The 22548-nt window shown below is 46.5% G+C and overlaps 2 protein-coding genes across 3 annotated transcripts in view; one reads left to right on the forward strand and one right to left on the reverse strand.

Annotated features, from left to right (window-relative positions):
• The window catches only part of ACO2 (aconitase 2), a 30957-nt gene extending 20953 nt beyond the window's left edge, over window positions 1–10004 (forward strand). Inside the window, exons 12-18 of the mRNA XM_077830735.1 lie at window positions 600–711; window positions 1359–1481; window positions 1820–1975; window positions 3579–3770; window positions 5247–5379; window positions 8462–8583; window positions 9524–10004. Coding sequence (XP_077686861.1) covers window positions 600–711; window positions 1359–1481; window positions 1820–1975; window positions 3579–3770; window positions 5247–5379; window positions 8462–8583; window positions 9524–9661 — 976 coding nt within the window. The 3' untranslated portion in view covers window positions 9662–10004. The remainder of the gene's footprint in view (window positions 1–599; window positions 712–1358; window positions 1482–1819; window positions 1976–3578; window positions 3771–5246; window positions 5380–8461; window positions 8584–9523) is intronic.
• A 1236-nt stretch (window positions 10005–11240) lies between these two features.
• On the reverse strand, window positions 11241–22021 carry POLR3H (RNA polymerase III subunit H). Of its 2 annotated transcripts, none has more exons than XM_077830756.1 (7): window positions 21880–22021; window positions 19966–20097; window positions 18086–18182; window positions 15733–15819; window positions 14517–14580; window positions 13666–13873; window positions 11241–12972 (listed from the first exon to the last, which is right to left on the reverse strand). In XM_077830756.1, the coding sequence occupies exons 2-7, from the start codon at window positions 20074–20076 to the stop codon at window positions 12919–12921; spliced, it is 621 nt and encodes a 206-aa protein (XP_077686882.1). In that variant the 5' UTR covers window positions 20077–20097; window positions 21880–22021; the 3' UTR covers window positions 11241–12918. The 2 variants fall into 2 exon arrangements, with proteins under 2 accessions (XP_077686882.1, XP_077686874.1); XM_077830748.1 differs by lacking the exon at window positions 21880–22021 and adding an exon at window positions 21383–21551.
• Between the last annotated feature and the right edge of the window lie 527 nt (window positions 22022–22548).

Consider the following 22548-nt stretch of genomic DNA (forward strand, 5'->3'; position numbering starts at 1 on the left):
GTGGGGGAGATACTAGGAACTGCAGTGGGGAAGACTCTTGCAAAGAGTGGCCATATTTTAGGAAGGGGCAGAGGAGGTGAATAAAGAGAAAAGGTATGTGTGAGAGGACAGAGTTAAGGGTCTGCTGGGTTTTTGGTTTTTAAAACCAAAGGGTGACATTTGACCTGGATCCTGTGTTGTATAGGTGGGAAGAGCCAGTGGCACAGGGGTTTGGAGAGTCTTGTGTTCACATCTTCATTCCGAAGGGCTGGAGTAGCGTTGCGGCGCATTCTGGGTACTGTGTGCTGCTAGACTATCATTTCAGTAGCACGGACATGTGGAGAGCTCAACCTCCCATAAAATATCAAATATCCCTGCTCAGCAATGGCTCACTGAGTGTTGCACACTATAACCTATACTCCTGAGAGGGAATGTTAGGTCACAGCACTGACCTGATCTCTCTCTCAAAGTGCTATGTGATCTCTTCCACCTGGAAGATGCCACAAAAGCCAGACTAAGGGGATCTTTAACATCTTGCTGATTCTAGAAGAATCTCTAGAAGCAACATACCATCTGGTGGAGTTAGCAAAGCACATTTGTTTCTCTGCATTTCTTTGTAGGAAAGACATCAAGAAAGGAGAGAAGAACACAATTGTTACATCCTATAACAGAAACTTCACAGGCCGCAATGATGCTAACCCAGAGACACATGCATTTGTGACCTCTCCAGAGGTACAGTACACTGGCTGGCAGGAGGGAGCTGGACCAGTGGAATGACTGTGGGAATTCAGTTCCTGGGCCTACATTGTCCTTAGAGAAGGTCCTGCTTTCTGGGTGGGGTTGGGAAGAGAAATTGGCAGCCCTGATATGGACTGGACTTGACCATGTTCCAAATGCTATGGGATGTGAGAAGAGGCCCCTGAAGGCCATTGTAAACTTTGCCTTTGATTCTCTCAGTATAAAATGCTCACAGAGAAATCAATAGTCTGGTTGCCCAAAGAGCTATCAAGATCAATTCTTGGACCATCTACAAAATTCCCAAACAGATTCTAAATCTTGCTGTAATTCAAGGGTGGTAACTTCCTACTCTGCCTCATAACTACATTGTTCAATTAAACTTGTTTGTCCCTTAACTCCAATCTCTTCAGTAGCCCCAAAACTAATTTGTCTTGGCCTGATTTCATTTCACTGTGAAACACAAGACAAATACATTTGAGTTCCCATCCCCTTGCAGGCACCGCCCCTATTGCTAGTCTTGGAAGCACCATGACATCTGGGTCTGAGACTTTAATTTCTGGCAGAGTTGGGGGTAAGACTTTAAAATCGGAAAGATTAAGTGAGCAAAATGTACTTTTAAGATGGATTGTATACTTTCTCAGATTGTCACAGCCCTGGCTATTGCTGGCACCCTGAAATTTAACCCTGAGACGGACTTCCTGACAGGAGCCGATGGGAAGAAGTTTAAACTAGAAGCACCTGATGCAGATGAGCTGCCCACACTGGTAACATTTGTCTTGTAGATTGACTTTCCAGCAAGTGGGGATGAAGGGAGGCATGTAACATCAGTGGAAATGTATATTACTGCTTGATTAGATGTAGTTTGGGGGTTACTGGGGTGAGGACCACGCTGCTGTGGGAGTAGAGGGTGGCACAGAGGAAGAAAACTGGGTGTTGCTCATGGAAGACCTCTCATATACAAACAATCCCTTTATTCCCATTATTGAAACACAAGTTCTGGCCTTATGTGAATACAAGAACTTGGCTTCTTTTTGTTTCAAATGCTGTTGTGAGTGTGGTTGAAGAGAATAGTAGTGAACTCTCGATCTTTATTCCCTTACAGGAGTTTGACCCAGGCCAGGACACCTATCAGCAACCCCCCAAAGATAGCAGTGGGCAGCATGTAGATGTAAGCCTCACCAGCCAGCGCCTGCAGTTGCTTGAGCCATTTGATAAGTGGGATGGCAAGGATCTGGAAGACATGCTGATCCTCATCAAGGTCAGAAATGGGAGGTAGATTGGGGCTCAGATCTGAAAGGACTCCAGGTAGTTCTAGAAGAAATCAATAAAGCAACTGTTGGATTTGGGTGACCTGACTTGGGTAGAGAAGCTGTGCAAGGTTCTAATGATCCACCCGGTTTAGCCATTTTGACAAGTGTATAAAGCAGGTGTTCACTCCATCACAGAAAGGGTGGGTGAGTGATTTGTTTTATTTGTGTTGTTTCCTTTCTCCCTCCCCCAACCCTCTGATAGTTTTGTAAGGTTACCTTAGAGGAAGTCATACTGCCCATAATACATTTAGCTGCATAACCATGGGGTGGAGATGTCTTCTTGACTGGCAGCTGCTCAGTTCATATCCTGAAGCATAAGGCTTTGCAGGCCTTGTGATTTATTAGCCTACCTCAGCTAGTGTCACTTTTATTTACTAGTCAGAGAAGTGTCTGATCCTCTTCTGAATCTCTCCTCTGTTTGCACCAGTAATATCCTGCCGCAGAAAGCTAAGGAGGGCATTTCTGTAGCACATTCCATCTTTCCTGTCGTTCCTTTCTGGGAGAAGTTTTTATGCCTCAGGAACTTCCTCCCCTCCCCGCCACAAACACTTTATTTGTATTTTTGCTTTTCTTGTCCTGCATGTCATGGGTGGAAGTCCCTTAACAATAGCAAAACACTGCACCTATATTTTAATAGGGCGTGACAGATGGAGCTTTTCATGATTTCTCTAAAGGAAGAGAGAAATTAAATCTGTGTGAATGCCCCCAATTAGCAAGGGGAGTTCTGAAATGCAGTCCTTTACGATTTGTGCACTCCTCCTAGAGCATGTTCCCAATTCCCATTGGTGCAGGAAGTGAATGTTGGGTTCCTTGGTGGCCAGTGTTGTGGTGTAAAGTGCTACCACCAGGTTGTGCTGTTCTTGTATCATCCCAGAGCTTTCTGATGCTAGCCCTTATAAATCTGAATCGTGAAGGGTTCCTTTGACTGACACTGGCAGTTTGAGACCAGCAGTGATATTAACAATCTATCTCAGAGTTGTGAGCACTATCCTCACAAGCCAAGAAGGGTTGGACCATTTCAGTACTTGGATTGGAGACCTTCATAGAAAAAACAGGTGCTGTGGAAAGTGGAGTTGGTCACTCAGTAGGTGGGCACTCTTCCTTCTAATTCCTTACTGAACCAGTGCCCCACTATGAAGTTAAGGGGCACTGTGCTGCCTTTTGGATGAAATGTAACACCGAGAACTTGATTGCTTTTTTGGTTCCTAATGAACCCACTTTTGTGTGAAGTGTGAAAAAGTGGTTGGGTCAGGTGTCATAGCTCAATTCCAATTTGGAATTCTACCTTTCTAAAATTCTTCCAGCAGTTTCAAATAGAGATGTTCTTCTTCCCTTCCCCTCCATTGCAGATGCAGAATGATTGCTGCATTTTGTCCCAGAGATGGCTGTGATTCCATATCAGGTGTGACATCCCCACATACATGGCTCCTAAAGGGCTTTAGGATCCTTCAGAATGAAAAGTGCTCCAGAAATGCAAAGTCGGTCCTTACAGCATCCTTCCCTGAGTGAGAAAAGACTTTCTCTCATCTCGTTTCTTTTGCTGCACTCCAGGTGAAAGGGAAATGTACTACCGACCACATCTCTGCAGCTGGTCCCTGGCTCAAATTCCGTGGCCACCTGGACAATATCTCCAACAACCTGCTGATCGGCGCCATCAATACTGAGAATGGCAAAGCCAACTCAGTGCGGAATGCATTAACCCAGGAGTTTGGGCCAGTCCCAGACACAGCCCGCTACTACAAGGTGAGAGTTCCTACCTTACATCCACCTCTCCTAACGTCAGAGGGTATTTGGATGTGTTCTGGTGAGAGGTACTGGTGACTGCTTAGGTCTCAAACATAGCTCACATAGCTGTCAGTTTAAATTAATCACAAGCCCCCCACCTAAGACAAAAGGAGGTTGTGAACCAACTTAGGAGCTTTTGGACTGAGTGGGTGGAGGGGGTTTGAGGAGTAGTGCAGGCATGTGAAGGCAGAAGAGTCAGGGCAGAAACAGCCAACTGGAAAGAGCAGCTGAAAGCACTGGCCCTGGCCCTGGAAGAAACCTGGGGAGAAGCTTTTGTGTAAGGGGCACAAGCTGAACAAGCGTTCTTGGTGTGGTGAGCAAAAGAAGGTGTTTCCTGCTGCTTGATTCCCTCTGCATTCAGAGACACGGGACACTATAAAGACTGTACAAAACTATATCAAAGAAATACCAGACTATCCCCAATTTCCACTCCCAACGGGAACATCTCCAGCTCCCAAACTTTGACTAGCTGTTTGGCTTGAAAAGCTACAGATAGGGTGCTATGCTTCATGCTGTTCTGCAGTAGAGGTCACACCATACCTCACCACTTAAATTGGCTCTTTACTAGTCTTCTCAGTGTTTGGGCACTCCAGGGATCCCCTCTAGCTAGATTGTGTGGGGTAACTACCATTGTCTTCTCCCGCCCTGGAGGAGAGAATACCTAGTGCCCCAGAGTTTCTCTACCCAGAGCTCTCATCCTGAAGGGAGACACTGGAAATGCTGCTCAAGTCCCTGCTGCCCTTATGAGCACAGTTGTGTCTTCAAGCCATGGTGGAACTTCTTCATTGGAGAGTGTTCCATCTGTGTGATCAATCTGATAATTTTCTAAATATCAAACGTTTTGCCCCCTCCATTCTTTGAAAACTCCTTGCTGAACTTCAGGATGAGGGAAACTGTTAGAGAAAATGCCCTTACCACCCTATCCCCACAGCTTGACAAGTGCCCATGGGTTAACTTCCCATCTGCCAGAAGAATCATGGCTCTCAGGAGCAGTTCCAGGAACGTGCCATGTCTACCTTTTGTGGCCTCTGCTGGCAAGGTGGCTGCCACAGGATAGACAATGGCATTGGGGGACTAGTCAGGAAGACTTGTGGTTGAAACTCCACCCTGGAAGCTGGGCAATGTCTAGGGTCTCCAAAATCCATTGTCCAGTCAGTCCTCCATGGCAAAGGATGACAATACCTAGCTCTTTATATAGCTCTTAATAGGATGGGAGAGATCGATGTGGGAGTCAGAGGAGTCCTCTGGGGGACACTCCTCAGCAGATTTTCTTAATCCATAGAGCACTAAGGAATGGAAGAGGAGTGTGACCACGCACAAGTAACCTTTATTTTGGCATATCTTAACTTCTGAGTGCTTGGCTTTGCAACCTGAATGCTCTCAACATAATTTCTATGTGTAATATAAAATTATTTGCATTGCTTTTGGTCACAGAAAAATGGCATCAAATGGGTGGTTGTTGGGGATGAAAACTATGGTGAGGGATCGAGTCGGGAACATGCAGCATTGGAACCACGTCACCTGGGAGGCAGAGCCATCATCACAAAGAGCTTTGCCAGGATTCATGGTGAGTATCACCACCAGCACCTGGATACTGTGTGGTGTATAAGGAGGTTTCCTTATGGCTTGGAAGACCCATTTCCTTGCTGTGCTCAGCACTGGGAGCAGGAAAGAGAACAGGATCTGCTGGAGCAAATCTATTGTCCATCTAGTCTGGTGTCCAGCCAGCAGTTAACAACTGATGCTTAGCACATGCTTAGTGTTGCTTTTTTCTATTAGCAGTAGCAGTATTTTATTCCAGTAATGCCTAAAAGCCGAAGCCAGGTATTAGCCTCGCAACCTGAAGCAATCTGTAAGCGAGGGAACCTTGCACACAGACCTTGGGAGACAGGCCAGTCCTCGCTTACAGACAGCCCCCCAGCCTGAAGCAAATGCTCACCAGCAACTACACACCACACCACAGAAACATTAACCCAGGAACCAATCCCTGTAGCAAACCTCGTTGCCTACTCTGTCCCCATATCTACTCTAGTGACACCATCAGAGGACCCAACCACATCAGCCATGCCATCAGGGGCTCATTCACCTGCATGTCTACTAATGTTATATATGCCATCTTGTGCCAGCAATGCCCCGCTGCAATGTACATTGGTCAAACCGGACAGTCCCTACGTAAAAGGATAAATGGACATAAATCGGACATCAGGAATGGTAACACGTAAAAGCCAGTAGGAGAACACTTCAATCTCCCTGGACATTCTATAACAGCTTTAAAAGTAGCTATACTTGAACAAAAAAACTTCAGAAACAGACTTCCGAGAGAAACAGCAGAACTAAAATTCATTTGCAAATTTAACACCATTAATTTGGGCCTGAATAGGGACTGGGAGTGGCTGGCTCATTACAAAAGCAGCTTCGCTCTCCTGGAATTGACACCTCCTCATCTATTCTTGGGAGTGGACTACATCCACCCTGATCAAATTGGCCCTGTCAGCACTGGTTTTCCACTTGTGAGGTAACTCCCTTCTCTTCATGTGTCAGTATAATAATGTCTGCATCTGAAATTTTCACTCCATGCATCCAATGAAGTGGGTTCTAGCCCACAAAAGCTTATGCCCAAATAAATCCGTTAGTCTTTAAGGTGCCACCAGACTCCTTGTTTTTTCCAAACATCTACTTGATTGGAGGGAGTGTTGTATTCTTGAACCCAATTTCTGTATCCAGAGGCAAATCAGAACACCTCCTTTTCATCACTCCAATGTTTCAGTAGTCCCAGGAGCAACCAGTGCCATGCTGGGGCAAAAAGAGCTAATGTGACCCTTTCTGTATAAACAGGGCAGTAGGAGTAGGGAGGTGATTTATCTCTGTATAGGCTTTATTTTTCCGCACTGCTGAGACCACTTCAGAGCTTTATGCATTATTCCAGAAGTTACCATTTTTAAGAGGATGTTGAAAGAGCTATGACCGAAAGATTAAGCTCTTTGTCTTACCTACGGTGTTTTTCAATCTGTTTAGCTTACTCAAACAAGGACTGAAGTGATTTGACAAGTGTGTAAGTACCTTCATGAGGAAAAATATCACATACTAAAAGACTAATCCAGCAGAGAAAGGCTTAAGAATCAATGGCTGGAAGCTGATCAAACTAAGAAAGGCACAACTTTTAATGGTGAGGATTAACCACTGGAACAAACTACCAAGGGATGTGGTGGATTCTTCATCTGTTGATGTCTTCAAGAGTGGATGCTTTTTTGTCAGTTGTGCTTTGACCAAATACAAGTCCTGGGGCTCAATCCTGGGGTAATTAGGTGAAATTCTGTGGCTTGTGCTATACAGGAGGTCAGACTAGATGACTTAATGGTCCCTTCTGGCCTTAATCTATGAATCCCTACATACACAGGAACAAGCTTCTCCCTGGGGAAGCTCCATTGAAGTCCACTCCCAACAGGGATAAAGATGACCCCAAAAAGCTTACAAACCATCCATCTTACTATAAAGTCTCTAAGTTATTGCATTCCTATCAATTTTTCATGCCTGAAAAGCCATTAGAAGTACTCTTCTTAGAGGTGGTATGTAAGAAACACATGCCACGTGCTTAACTGCTCTGCAGACTCAAAGCAACAAAGGTGTGCAGGGGGTGAGGTGGGATAGCAGACAGTGACTTTTAGATCTTTTGCAATTGTCTGTCTGAGGAGTGGGAGTTACTAAGCCAGTAGTGGTAGATATAATGCAATCTTTCAGAAAGTTGTGTACCATTGAAACTCCACCTGTGTCTGTGGTTTCCATCTGTGTTTTGAAAATGTGCCTTAAACAGTCTCAGCTTTTTCAGTGGATCTGCAATGGAACAGAGTTGGGTGTGTGTCTGGATTCTTCCCTCCCCAGCTTCTTCACATTTCAGCCATGTTTGAAAGTTCAGTGTATGCTGGATCTCAGATCTGTGACAGTACTCTGAAAGACCAGATAAAATGTTACTATACTGCCCCTAGAAAAGCTAAGCATAGTTTGGGGCAAAGTTACAGAAGGATCGATGTCCTGTTTCATCAGCTGTAATAGATACACCAAGGCCTCCAAATGTGAACCAGGCATTCCATGGTCAAACAATTTTATGTTGTGGTGGAAACATCTGCAAAATCTCATTACTCACAAGATCTGAAAGTCCTTATATACTTAGTACCAATATTTATTTATACTGTTGTAACGCCTAGGGGCTCCAGCCGCATTGTGCAAGGCACTGTAGAAACACGACAGCTGCTGATTTGATATTCAAATACCAAACAGTATGGTGGATGTTCTTATACCTCTGTGATTCTGAGCTTATCCATCACATTCCTAGCAAACTTCCCTTCCAACTAACAATGTCCTTGTCTACTTGCCAACACTGTTGGGTGGAAGGAGGAAATGAGGAAGATACCTTCCTGATGCCTGTCAGCAGACTACTATCCTTCGTTTCATTGCTCAAAGGTGAGAGCTGCTGGATAAAATGAGCACTAGCTACGGAGCTACCATTGTCTGAGATACAGCCATTGCATTGTCAGTATATTATGCTGCAGTACCTATTAAATGTGGTGTGTTGTTTATCCCCCATGCCAGGCTCACTAAACTGTCCTATACCCCTTGTGGTGGGTGGTGAACCCTTGCTGTTTTATTTACAGAAACCAACCTCAAGAAGCAAGGCCTGCTGCCTCTAACGTTTGCTGACCCAGCTGACTACAACAAGATTCATCCTGTGGACAAGCTGAGCATTGTGGGTCTGGCAGATTTTGCACCTGGAAAGGTAACTGGTTGGATTTCCTATTGCAGCAATAAGCTGCATTTTGCTTCCACTGGGCTCACTCCCAGGGATTAGAGAGATTTCTAGGGGGAGGGAGGGTTATGACTAACTCTGCTCCTAGAGCAGCAGTTCTCAGACTGTGGATTGCGACTCAGAAGTGGGTAACAGCCCCATTTTAATGGGGTTGCCAGGGCTGACTTAGGCTTGTGGGGGCCCAAGCCCCATTACCAGGGCTGAAACCCTTGGGTTTTTGCTTCAGCCCTGAGTGATGGAGCTCAGGTTACAGGCCCTCACTCCTGGGGTGGAGGGGCTCAGGTGGGCTCAGGCTTCTGTCCCCCATCTTGGGGTTGTGTAGTAATTGTTGTCAGAAGGGGGTCATGTGCAATGAAGTTTGAGAACCCCTATCTTAAAGGGAGTGATGGAAGCCAGGCCTAGTGTTCTGAATGGAGTACTTACAAACATAGGAATTGCCAACCAGATCTGAATGGTCCCATGTAGTCTAGTCCATGGACTTGCTGGTGGTCCAGAGAGCTGACTCACTGCATGGTGTTGGCCTCAATTCCTGCTGCCTCTCTCCATTGAAGATGAGGTAAAAATAAATTACTTCAGTTATTGCTATTCCCTGTAACAGATTGCTGTAGCTGCCACTGGAGTGTTAAGGAATTGTGACTGGGAGAATCGAGCTTCCTGATTGCAGAGGACGAGGCAGTGTCTATAGGGCACTTGAGTTCAAGGACCCCTGGATTAGAAATTGTATTAAACAGAAGGGGTCACTCACTCCTCTACATCAGGGGCTCAGTGTGCTCCTTTAAGTGATTCCTGTTAACCGGGTAGGGTGAAAGACTTTCTGGTGAGCATCCTGCATTGTCTCTTACAAACGTTGCTCCATGAAAGGAGAAAACGTAAACTCCACTCTTTTGCTTCCCTCCTCTCCCCTCTATAGCCCCTGAAATGCATCATCAAGCATCCCAATGGGAATCAGGAAACGATCCTGCTGAACCACACCTTCAATGAGACACAAATAGAATGGTTCCATGCTGGCAGTGCCCTGAACAGAATGAAGGAGATGCAGCAACACTGAAACAGCTGCACGTACACCCAGTGGACTTGGCTCTGACATATTCATAAAAGTGCAATTCCATGGCTGTTGAACATAAATGTCTGATCAAATGTAACCATAGCTTCTTTTTTGTACCTGTACTAGTTCACTGACACTGAACAGGGAGTGCAGCTCAGCTCTGCTGCTGTGTGGTTTCCAAATTCCCTAGCTCTTTGGTTCAGATTTCACTTGTATTTATTTTTGAAGATAACTGCTCAGTTGGCTTTTTCTGCCCAATCATTTCATGGATGGCTGAAGAAATTTAAAGTAGGACTTTTTGGTTCTTGTGAAAATATAAAATTGCAAATAAAGATTCTCTGATGGATATTGCTGCTCTGAAATGCTGTATTGATATTTCGATCACAACCCACTTTCTGCATGCAAGAGGTGGAACGAAGGTGGGGCTGTATGACTCCAGAAAAGCTGTCAACTTGCCTTCACTACACCATCCTCTACTCTCAAGGGCATCTGCATTCCAATTGTTAGTACACAGCCTTGTCTCCTTTTGCACTTTTGAATGTCAGTGTATGTCCTAAAAGCCCATTTCCATCTGTGACTGGCCAAATGATAGGATGGAGAATAAGCAGAGAGCTGCACACTGTCATCCATCTGTGTGACCTCCCTGACTGTCTATTGCACTTCTCTTGAGGAATAAATTCATCCACCCTGCAAAAAGCTGTTACAGGCAGAAATCTTGCTGTTCAGCAGTTCTAATCTCCACGAACACATCTCTGCACTAACCACACCTTCCCCCTGCCCCACTGATCAAGCCAATTCCAAAGAGGACTTTGAGTAAGAACTCATCTCTCCATCTGACTTCCTACACCAGCTATAGTCTACCAGACTGATGACATAAATAGGGGAGGCTTGAGAGGAGGAGAGCTCTTTCCTGGGACCTAGACTAGTACAGCACACTCACCCAGAAGAGACAAGAATAATGGACCTTGCCACTCTCTCCCTTACTTACATGCAAATCTTAACTAATTGCTTCTTCACTCATTGGGTGAACAGGTCTGGAGATCACTTGTGTTTAAGCGGGTGAAAGGTTTTCAGATAGTGTGAGCATGAGTACCTAGAACTGTAGAGGAGAAGTGGTATGTTTCAGGGAATGAAGTTTCAGGTAGTCAGCATATACAAATAGAACACTTTAGAAGCAGAGTAAAGGTACACAGGTGCTGCTACGTGGAAGACTTCTTGTTTGTTTGAGAATGGGGTCTGAAATTCACTTACTGGGAACAGAAGGGCCCCACCTGCAGCAAGGGTTAGGGGGAAGCAACTCTCAGCTGTGTAGTTCCAACTACCCCCTTAATTTATTGCTGCCCTTGAAAGGAACCTCAGTAATACATAGCTAAGGGGAAAGAAGACCAGTCTGGGACTCCTTATGTTCCAAAATACTGAAAATTCAAGAACTCTTCCATTTCTTTCTCACTGCACCAATGCAAGCTTCAATCTAGCATCAGAACTCAGGGGGGTAGAATAGCTAAGAAGGCACTGCCAGGGCTGTAAATTGCTAGTTGTTCATGCTCATGTGTGGATAGAAGCCACAGTGCAATAACTAATGTCTGAGACAGACACCTGCAGTAGTTTTTATTGGTCAGACTTCAGCTGCTTGGAATCCATAGTTTTCACATAGCCAAAGAGATGAGTTTGTGTGAAGAGCATCCTCTTCTCCTTGAAGCCTATTCCTAGAACATGCTCAAAACTGTGCTCCAAGTTATAACGTTCTGTAAAATACCATACCTTTCTTTCCCATTAGCAGCCCTGTTAGAATCACACTCGCAGAGCAATGTTTGGTCAGTGTTGCTATACTTCATTAGAGAAGCTGGTGACAGCACAGAGGGGACTTTATGGGTTCAGATGGGGGTGAGAAGATGAATTCTAGACTTCCTTTTGATTAATCTATGAACCAGCAGTAGCCAAGCTTAGAAGTAAGGGGCTGTAATTATATTGTAGGAAAGGTTCCAGTGACTTAAGCTTTGCTTTCATGGTTGAGGTCAGCAGAACCACCATCCAATGAAATTCTAGCCCCCCAAAATGGCTGGTATTTAATCATGCAAAACACATCACAGCCCTGCACAGACTCCCACTAACTTTTTGTTCCCTGCTTTCCTTTCACTGCTGTCAGCAAAAGTAATTGAGTTTGGTTCCTGCATGTTTAATACTGCTCCTCAGAGTAGAAGCCAGAAAGTATCTGCATTGAGATGGAGTAAGCATCCCAAACTGCAGGAACCTGGGTTTGTCTTTTCCTGATAGACAGGAAGCTGGGTTGTGTACAGCCAGTAATAACATTTATTCATCTAATATTAAAACCAGGCTTCCCACCCCCTAAGGGAGTGGAAATACAGCTTTACTCAATCATATGGCCTTGCTTCTAAAATTAAGTGAACATTTCAGCCAAGCTTGAGCTTGTTTTGCATAAGACCACAGCCCATCCACCGTATTACAGCATCTCACTTCAGCACCGTAGCAGGTGCTTGTTTTCAGAGGACAGCAAAGGATTAGAAACAGCAGCTAAATTGCTTCCTAGTAAGCTGACACCCTTCCATTGTCATAGCAATTCATGTAATGGAACTCCAGCTCCCTTGTACAGTGAAGTGAATCCTCCTCTATGGGCTGGATTCCCATCCTTGCCCCAGCTCTCAAAGCCTTCCCCATCCTTTCATCACCAGGGTTTACAATGGCTTAAGAGCCAGCATATCCCTTTCCCATACTTTACAGTTCTCTCTCATGTTAAGACAGCAGCACCTCCTTGTTTTGTGCCAAGGAGATATGAACACTTCCACTAAAGGAGAGACAGGCCTTTGCTTACACTTCTCATTACATGTCTCAAGCCAGGAGACTGGGTGCGGTAGGAAATTACCAGTTTCTTCTGGCCAGACAGCACCACCTGTCCTGCCACTGTAACAACTTAGACTGCTCTTTTTCAAGACCGCAGAGACTCTCTTTGGCATTTGAACCCAATTTTGCTCTGCTTTCCAGGATGTCAAAGTCCCAGATGGGTTTGTGGCTGCTGGGCTCATGTAACAGGGCAGCCCTTGTGTCTGTAGTTTTACTTGTACAGTTCTAACGGAGGTATTTCTTGGCAGTTGCCAGCTCGACCTGGTGGGGAGCAATTACAGGAACATGGAAGCCCTGCTTTCTTGTCCACTGCCTGGAGGGGAGCAGGGCAGCAGCTGGCTCCTGCAATCCTTGAAAGCATCCATCCTGTAGGGTCCATGCAGAGCAAGTTCTGACTGCTGCTAACTGTTTGTCCACCATGAGAGGAGGCCCAGGCCAGGTTCACTGATGGATCCCTGTCCAGAAAGAAGGAAAAAGAAAGAGATGAGAATTTAAAAAGATTCAGAGGCAAGTAGATAGGAGTGAATGTTTGATCCAACTTAGTCAACTGTGGGGTGGGGGGGGAGGATGGGATGATTCATAGGAGGGGGAATATCTGAGTTATCTACTGGAATCCTCCTTTCCTCCCTGTCTCACAATGACCCTCAGAAGTCCAGCTTCCTCCAGACCTGATCAATACTATTTCAGATGTTGGCCAGAGCATCACTTGAAGGCAAAGTACCCACTGGCCCACACACAAATACCCCACTCCATCACTGGGAAGGTGCAGTTTAAAGGAGCACAAGCACTAATTTAGAGTCTTGCCTTTCCGCCGTGCACAAGCCTTTAGATCAGAAGTTCTTTGGGGGGAGAACCTGTTTGGCACAAGGCTATTGTGCAGCACTAGGTGCACTGCTATTCCCTGTGCACCAGGCAACCTCACTCACTGCCTTCAGCCCCCTCCTCAGAACTTCATCCCAATGTTTATTACACTGACAAAGACACCAGATACATATTTAATAAAGTTGATCTCAGTAACCTCATCCTCAACCTTTGTCATCCTTCACTGTGTTATCTCTAATTTAGACGGTACGCTACTTGGGGAAGAGGCACTGTCTCTTTAAAATGCCATGCACATCTATGGTTCTGTAGGAATTATACATAGTTACCACCAGAGTGTAGGGTGCCTCCTTCTTCTGCACCTCCTCTGTGGCGCCAGAGGTGGAGGCCTCTGTGGAGCTTGGACCTGTAGGGGATGTGTCAACAAAGCTCTCATCCACTATCCGGAAGCGGATCTCCTCCCCCGTGTCCATATACAGGTCATGAGCCCCTTCTTCTGTCTCGTACTCCCACACCCAGACCTGCTCTGCTTCATCGCTGGCCAGCTCAAGTCAAGGCAGTAAAACACATCATGAGAATCCAGTGGTTTCCTCTCACTCAATAGACCGAGAGCCCTCAGAGCAGGAGGACTGTGGTTTGAATCCCAGGATTCACCCTCAAACTGCACCGCACTTCTCCAAGCAGCTCTAAAACCCAGGTCCTTTTAGCTTAGCTTTACAGCAGCACAAGCTTCAAGTGCACAAGCTTCAAGGCATAAGATATCACCTGGGACGGAGTCAAAAAAAGAATTCTCCCACCATGTAACCAATTGGCCAAGTGCATCATGTAGGGCAGGAGAATTGGCCACTGATGGAGGCAAGTTACAAGATTGGAGAATGTCTCTGCTGTAGAAAACCCCCCCAGCTGTTCAGGTGACTTTGCCATTAATTTCTAACAGGTGGCAGAGTAAACCTACAAGACCCACTTGGTGTGACCCGAAAGGGATTAGCTGTCTAACTCGGACAGCTGACTGCATGGGACTCTGGACTAAGCATGATACTCTAGCTGCTGCCCCTGATCCTCTTTATAGTACAGTATGGGGCATGCAAGGTTTCAGGTGACAAGAAAGAACTGTAGCCACTTCCCTCCTTTATTTAAAAAAAAAAAAAAGAAGTCAATGTGACAGACAGTTAGAGGATACAACTTAGCTGGCTGCTGCAGGGACTCTGGAGGGATGACAATGTCATCGAAGAAACCAAGAGAAACTGCAAAGCAAAGAATCAAATTAGGAAGAAAAGGATCTTGCCATCAGTGACAGAGTATATTAAAGTGGTATAACATGGTTTTTTGTTTTTTTTTCAGTGTGAAGTACCGTGTATCAGTTGTTGTGCCTGCTTAAGTCCCCCTAGCAGATCTATAGCTCTACAGTCCCACTCCTCTGTTCTTTTAAGTGTTTCTCTCTCTCAGTTGCTGTGAGAAGGTCCCTCACAACAAGAAAGGAGAGTGACACCCTGACCATAAACTGATTACTGTCAAATCCACAAAGTAAACAAAATTTTCACTAACTTTTGATGCAGGGAGGGGTCACAGGTGCTGCACATAATCACAGAAAGCAAGAGAATTCCGACCAATGTGATTTACGGTTATAATACACCCCTTTAACCAAATGACTCTTAGAAGCCATGCTAAATGAACTGACAAAGCAAACCTATGCCTCCATCTACCGATGAGCTTATCCACCTGCACAAACTAGTGGATCCAAGCTCTTCTGAAATGTGCACCTATGGGACTGAATAAAGGTGGTTTGTGGGTCTGGGCAAAACTCGCAAGCAAGAGGGCCCACAGCCTGCCCCAAGTCTGAAACTAGTAATTTAACTAAGGGCTTGTCTACACTGGCAATTTACAGCGCTGCAATATTCTCGCTCAGGGGTGTGAAAAAACACACCCCTGAGCACAGCAAGTTTTAGCGCTGTAACGCATGAGGTCGGGGTCTCCCCCTCCCCCAGGACTGGTTGCTTCTGACAGCTGTCATACATACACATCCACTCCTTCCACAACAATGATTTGCTTTGTGTCCCGAAGCAGTGCATAGTGGGACAGCTACCACAGTGCACTCCTCTCATCTGCAATGCAAGTGCTGCATATGTAAACACACTCTGATGCCTGTGGAAAACAATGTGAACACAAACCAACACTTTTCTTTTAGTGCTCTTCTATCACCAACAATACTGTCAGCGAAAAAACTCTGCAAGTGTAGACACAGCCTTAGTTACTATTGACCCAAGCCAAACAGAAATAATGACTTGGGGTTGAACATCTCTGTATCTCAAACCAAACCAATCTCATAGCCTAGGGTGCTGGATTCAACACAATGCCCAACAGCTATGGTATCCCTAGTATTAGAAGTTGCAATTTACCATGAACTCCATCCTGACTGCAGCCTTTAATCTCCCCGATCAGAATCTCGTCCAGAAAGGGATGGAATACCACATACCGGAAATGCACTGGAAAGAAGCAAAGATGCTAGGTCTGATAGAGTCACATACTTAATTTCCTCTGGGTGACAGCCATTTAAAAAAAAAAAAAAAAAAATCTACCCCACACCCTCCAAATCTTGTATCTGATATTTCTTCAGCAGCTTTCATCCCATGCCAACGATATCAGGAGCACAATCAAACTCCCACAATACTTTTAAGTTCTCAGGAATCATGTGGTGTGCATATAACTGGTCTAAGTAATTGCACAACCTTGTTACTGTAACACTCACCAGCCTATTGTTTGCCAAGCTTGCTTGTTATTTTTTATATTGGACTGGAAACTTCTCAGAGCAGAGACTACTTCTTTCTGCCTAGTAGAATGGGATCCTGCTCCTCCTGTTGGGCATTACTACAGCGCAAATAAATAATACCACCAAGCTCCTATCAGTAGATCTCAGTGCACTTCCCAAAGGTCAGTATCATTATCCCCACTTTACAGAAAGGGAAACTGAGGCACAGAGCTTGGAAGTGACTTGCCGAAGCAGGCCAGTGACAGAGCTAGGAATAGAACCCAAGTTTCCTGAGTCCCAGTCTCGTGCCTAAGCCACTAGCCCACACTGCCTAAATAATGCACTTAACCACTGAAAACCAGCTGCCACGGAGGTGGAAGGCAATAGTTGTATGACAATGCACAGCAATGCCACATAGGATAGATGTTCGTGAGGCTCAATTTTAGACAAATTCCCACTTTGATTCCAGAAGTGGACTTCAAAATATTATCTTTGAAGCTGCCTTTTATTTATTTACTTATTTTTATAAAAGGTGTTTCTCCAGCCCAGGAAGGGATGGGAGAAGTTGCTCCAAAGTAGTTACAACCAACAGAGAGAATTCAAGTTATCACAGAATTTCAGATAGGCTCCCCCAGCAATCTCTATACCAATATTTATTACTATATATTAGATTGTGGGAGCACTGTAAGTATGATAGACAATCAACACAAAGAGACAGGTGCTTGTCCCAACAACCTTATGAATTAAAAAACTAGAGGAAGGGATGGTCAGAGATATAATATACAAGCAAAGCGGCCAGGGTGGGGATTACCTGCTCAGACGGATTCTCTTTCTGCTTCTTAGGTCACCCCCCACAATAAAGCTCCTGGAATCCAAAACCCTGGCTGGGTATTCCGATGATTGGCAAAGCAGAACGTAAACCCAGCTTTGCTCTTCTGCAGGGCTGATACTAACCAAACCAAGTCTTTCTCCAGTGTAAGTTAAACGGATAAGACTGTGGTGATGGGAACAGAGGTGGACACACATCTGGAAAGGCCAATTTTAGACAGTGTCACTTTTCTCACCACAAACATTTTGATGTCTCAACCCTTTGTTACCGATTAGGAACCCGCCTGGCTACTGGGACACTATGGGTGTCAGAGGGGCACTGCAGATGCTTTCTGTAATAGATGGTATTTACCTTAAGGAGTGGCTGAGATGCAGGAAGCAGGATAGTGGTGGTGAGTGGTGCTCAGAAGCATGATAAATTCTACAGCTTAACACATGCCCAAGAGTCGTATACAGTTTCTACTGCAGGCTACCCAATACTCAGGGACAGATACTGAATTAGTTTTCTCTGTCCAGTGGAAGGGTAGGGGGTAAAGCCCACTCCAGTGGCTATTCTGGAACACAGGTGAATTGGCTTAACTATTCACAGGCAAAAAAAGCCTTTAATACAGAATTGAGGTTGCAGGTGCTCAACCTCTTGCCCTTCCAGTATGGGAGAGTTTAAGTTCTCAAAATGCAAATGTTGCAGAACAAGGAAGTGTGGTGCCAAGGACCCCCTGAACAAATGTTAGCACTACAAGAAAGAACCCTCAAACATAAGAAAGCCAGGAAATGCAATTAAGGCCATACTTCCCACACAACATAACCTTCACTTCGCCCCCTTGGATCCCCACCGTGAGGAGTCCCTCAGGCAAATCACAAGAGGAGGCAATGGAGTTGGATGCCTCCCTACACATAGTTGTCCAACTAGCAGCAAGTAGTTCCCACAGCAGTGGTGCTGCTCAGAGCATAGAGAAGGTCTGTTGGAGTGTATGAACAGGTGAGCCAATTTAAAGTTGCGGTGAGCACACAGAAAACAACAGCTTTTGACAGGGACAGGTGATGTTCCTCTTGGGACCTCTACCTGGGTAGAGTTAAGGTTGCGAGGCTTGAACCATTCCTGCAACCTTCCTAGTATAATTAGAGACCTGAAAGAATCCTGAGACCCACACAACTTAGGAAAAGCAGTAGCAGACCTTTAGTGTGCGATGCACCATCCCCAGGAAATATGTACGAGTCTTCCAGCTTTGTGATGTCATACAGACAGATGCAGAGGCCAACATTATACACAACCTGTTCAGAGAAAAGCCAATGAGCAATAAATCCCTGGAGTTGTACATCTCTGCAAATCTCTGCCCCACACCACTCTCAAACACAAGTTTTTAAGCAGGAAGCTCATGCAAATGGCCAACCAGATGAGCTGCCATAGGAGGAACTGGACAAGAGATCCATGTGCATCAGATCAGAGCACTGTAGAGGTGCAAGCCTCAGCTCTTGTGAGGAAAAGACAGTGCACACCCATCATTACCTTCTAGGGACCCCTCTGGCTCTCTCAGAGGTATCGGAGGGCACGTGTTGACCTACTCCAGAAACAGCACTGCTGCAACCTGAGCCTTTTAGGTTGTTGCCAAAGATGGGAAAATGGGAGAAGTGAGCCCTATGAGTGGCTTAGATAAACACCACACCCAGATGAGAAATACAGCATTTCCAGAACTAGCTCTTCCAAAGGCCAGAAACGCCCCTTGCTGGGTAGTCATGCCCTTGAATCCCTTTCTGTAAGAGACATGCTTCATTCAGAAGTCACGAAGATTGTTAGCACAGGTGAAGAAAGCCTTTCCCCTCCATCAGGGTGCACCCATCATTAACTCTAGGCCCATCAGTTGATACTCAGGTCAGAGGGAGCATAGGTTTTTTCAGAATAATGAAAATACTGAAGATGTCAGTATACCCTATGGGTCCGGGATTGCCTCACAATCCAAATTACAAATAGAAGAGACCTAGTAGGTCCCAACTTGCCCATTCATCCCAGTCAGTGGAAGATGATTCCCTACAGTGTATTAAGTGTCCCGACAATGGGGCTTCTGCCATTCCTTTAGGAGATTGCTCCTCAGCCTATCAGAAATCTTTTCTGATGTTCAGTTCTGTTTAGTTTTATCCTGCTAATTTCCCGACCCACAAAAGACCCTGAACATTCCCTCTCTTTCTTTGCTGTTCAAACACTTGTAGACATCATCGCATCTCAAGTCACTGGTGGCCAACTGAGACGTGTTTAATAATCTTTCCACATAAGTCACTCTTCATAGCGCGCAATCATTCTTGTTGCTCTTCTCTGAACTCCCTCCAGTTTATCAGTTACCTGTGTAGAACTGAATGCTGCAATCTAATCATAGTCCCAGTATTTCTATATATGAGGGGTTGTGATCTCTCTGGTCTGTGTTATGATGCCTTTTTATATGCTGTGCCAAATCTCATCAGCTTTTTTGTTGCCAGATCACATTTCAAGTGCTTAGTGCACAGCAGTGAGATACTATCACCCCATGAAAAGAAAAGGAGTACTTGTGGCACCTTAGTCTCTAAGGTGCCACAAGTACTCCTTTTCTTTTTGCGGATACAGACTAACATGGCTGCTACTCTGAAACCTATCACCCCATGGTTTCTTTCAACATTACTGCCTTCAAGGCATTTCTCCAGCCAAGACGTGTAAATTTGCATTTTTCCAGGCTGAGTCTCCTATTGCTACTTCCTACTCCTGCCAACTATTCTAAGTTCCCTTCATTATTTCTCTGCCCCACTTGGCATCCTTCTCAGTTCAGTATTCCCTCAGAATATCATTACTGTGCTCTTTACCCTCCTTGTTCTACATAATTTGAGATCACATTAAGTAACGCCAGAGCCATCACCTTCTCCAACTCAATATTTTTGATCATTACCCTTTGTAGATGGTCCCTTAGGTAGTTTTCAGTCTTTGTAATGGTCCTCATATCCAAACCAGTCTGAATTTAATTTTTTGCTACTTACGCTGTCACCGACAGCTGCATAAAAGTCTGGTTCACATGTTCAGTGCTCTAAGCTTTACCTTGTTAGCTAACTTCTTATTTAGTTCTTCAGCAATGGAGTCATTGAGCTTCATTTCAAACTGCCACGGAGGAATCCGTACCGTATCCATCATCTCCACTAGAACAAACATGGCGGCTAGTAGCAAGTGTCCCTGTAGAAAGAGAGCAGAGGGCCAATAAAGTCTGGTCTACACTACAAAGTTTTGCCAGCATAGCTATGCTGGCTAAGAGTGGGGGGAAATAAAAATCACACACAACTAGCCGATATAGCTATGCCGGTAAATCCCCCAGTATGCAAGCAACTATGCTGACAGAAGCATGCTTCTGTTGGCATAACTAATGTTGCTTGGGGAGGTGGTGGAGCTATGCCAGGAGAACCCCCTATGCAGGCCAAGGCTCTGTACTGTAGATAAACCCTAAAAACAGAAGGACCCTTTCAGATCAGGGGTGGGCCTCTAACAGCTCATAACGGTTGGGTGAGGTGTGTGGGAAATCGTTCAGTCCCTGCAGCGTAGACATTTCATTCACATGGAATGTCTATAAAATCTGGCAGGTTCAATAAAATACTAAAATGATTCAGCTATGCAGCAAAATGATCTTTTAGATTCACTTTGCTAGCTGTCCTACCCAGTAAACCCCAAATGGTAACTTTCTATTTTTCCATTCAAGTCTCCAGCTCAATCCTTTATAATCATGAGTTCTTTGGGACAAAGATTATCTCTTCTTTATATGCATGCACAGTGCCTAGCAACTGGGCTTCTAAGCACTACCCAATAAGAGAGCTGAGAAAGGGATCAACATAATTGCTGAGAACACATCCACAAGACAAGCTCAAGCGTAAGTGAGGATGTGTCCCCCCTGCTGGAAGTGAAAGGAAGGGCTCCTGAGAGAGCATGATTGAAGGGAACTTTGGTTCTTAGCTCATCCAGAAGATTCTGCACCACTCCACTACCTGCTTAAAGGACAGGTTAGGCCACTGTCAAAAGATGCCACCTGCCCACTGTCACAAAAAAGTGATCTTCAATTGTGAGTTGGGGGGAAGAAATGGCATTCATTCATACAAACTCAGGAGCAACCCTTTGAACCCACACTGTCTAATCCTTCCCCACTAAAAATACAATCCCCCACATATAGGAACAAACAAAGGAAAATCATTTGTTTTTTTAAAAAAAGGAATTTGTAATAGCTATTAAGGTGATGAGCACATTACAAATCCCTAAATTAGATACTGTAGTTAACACAAATTGATCCTTAATTACAATATGCCAGATGCGCATGTGCCCCAATGTTAGGTAGTTAACAGTTCTGGGCTTCTTTCCACATTTGTAGAAACGCCCACATTTGTAGAAAGGGACTTGGACAAAAACTGAGTAGCATGGAAGGGGGCTAGGAAAATCAGTTTGGATTAGTTCCTCCAGGGGTAATCAACAAACGGACCGAGGGACACATCCAGACTACCATCGCGGTCCCGAGGCCTTTCCCCCTTAGGCAGCGACCAGCGGCTCCCGCCCGGGCCGGTCACTGCGCGCTGCTCCCGCGCGCCCGCTCCCCGCCCCCGCCCCTGGCTTCGGCCGCGCGGCCAGGCTCGCCCTGGGCCCGGAGAGCGGCGTGGCGTAGCGCAGCGTCCGCGCGGGCTGGGCTCGCCCCCCCCTGCGCAGCCCCCGCCTCCCCGCGCGCGACAGTAGGGCTCGCGCAGCGCCCCCCCCCCGCCCCTGGGGCAGCGGCCCAGCAGAGCCGCCCGCTCTCCGTGCCCAGTGGGCTAACGGGCCCGCGCGTGGCCCACCAGCGAGCGAACCGGGGGGGGGGAGAGAAGGGAAGTGGACCCTATGGTGCCGCAAAGCATGGCGGGATACATAGACGGCTCCCGGAGGACCAACGTGGTTCCTCTCCAGGCACCTACCCTGCGGCCCCTTTGAGCCCCGCCGTGCACCCACCTCTCTTGGGTGCAGCGCGCACGTGGCAACCGCAACACCGGTGCCAGCAGATCGTCCCGCGCCGCCGCAGCCTCCTAGTTACCGGCCAGGTGACTTCCGGTGGGCTGGCCAATCGCCTTTCCTGGGCGGGCCGAAGGGGTTGATTGACATATGGAATCTGTATCAGGTGACCAGGGCTCCCCCAATCCCCGAGCGAGGAGCGAATCGGGTCTACCTCTGCGGTGGGGCGGGCGGGTTGTTGCAGGCTGCGCCATTCTCCTACCCCCCCCCGCCCCCCCTCAGTTGCAGGGACTCCCCTGATCCTGCCCAGGCTCGCGGGGCAGCGACGTCACGTCCCTGCCTAGCCCCGCGCCGGGCGCGCTCTGGCCTGGCCGCGCCGCCGACTCCTGGCGCTGGTGCCGGAGAGGGCCCGGCGCGGGGTTCCGCTCGGCCCGGGGCCGAGGGAGCCGGAAACGTGCAGGGGGGAGAAGGGGTCGGGCTCGCTCGGCCCCCGCCCCGGCTGCCGGGAACGGGCCGGGGGGCAGGCACAGCACAGAGCCCCTCCCTCCCCCCGGCGGGCCAAGCAGAAATGGCGGGGGGGGGAACTTGATTCTACAGGCCTCCCTACGCGTCACCTAGGCCTGGCAGGATGTGGCGGGACAGCCCCCTGGGGAGCCAAGCCAGGGCCCG

This window comes from Eretmochelys imbricata, chromosome 1 (genome assembly GCF_965152235.1).
Source record: "Eretmochelys imbricata isolate rEreImb1 chromosome 1, rEreImb1.hap1, whole genome shotgun sequence".
NCBI classification, from domain to species: Eukaryota; Metazoa; Chordata; order Testudines; family Cheloniidae; genus Eretmochelys; species Eretmochelys imbricata.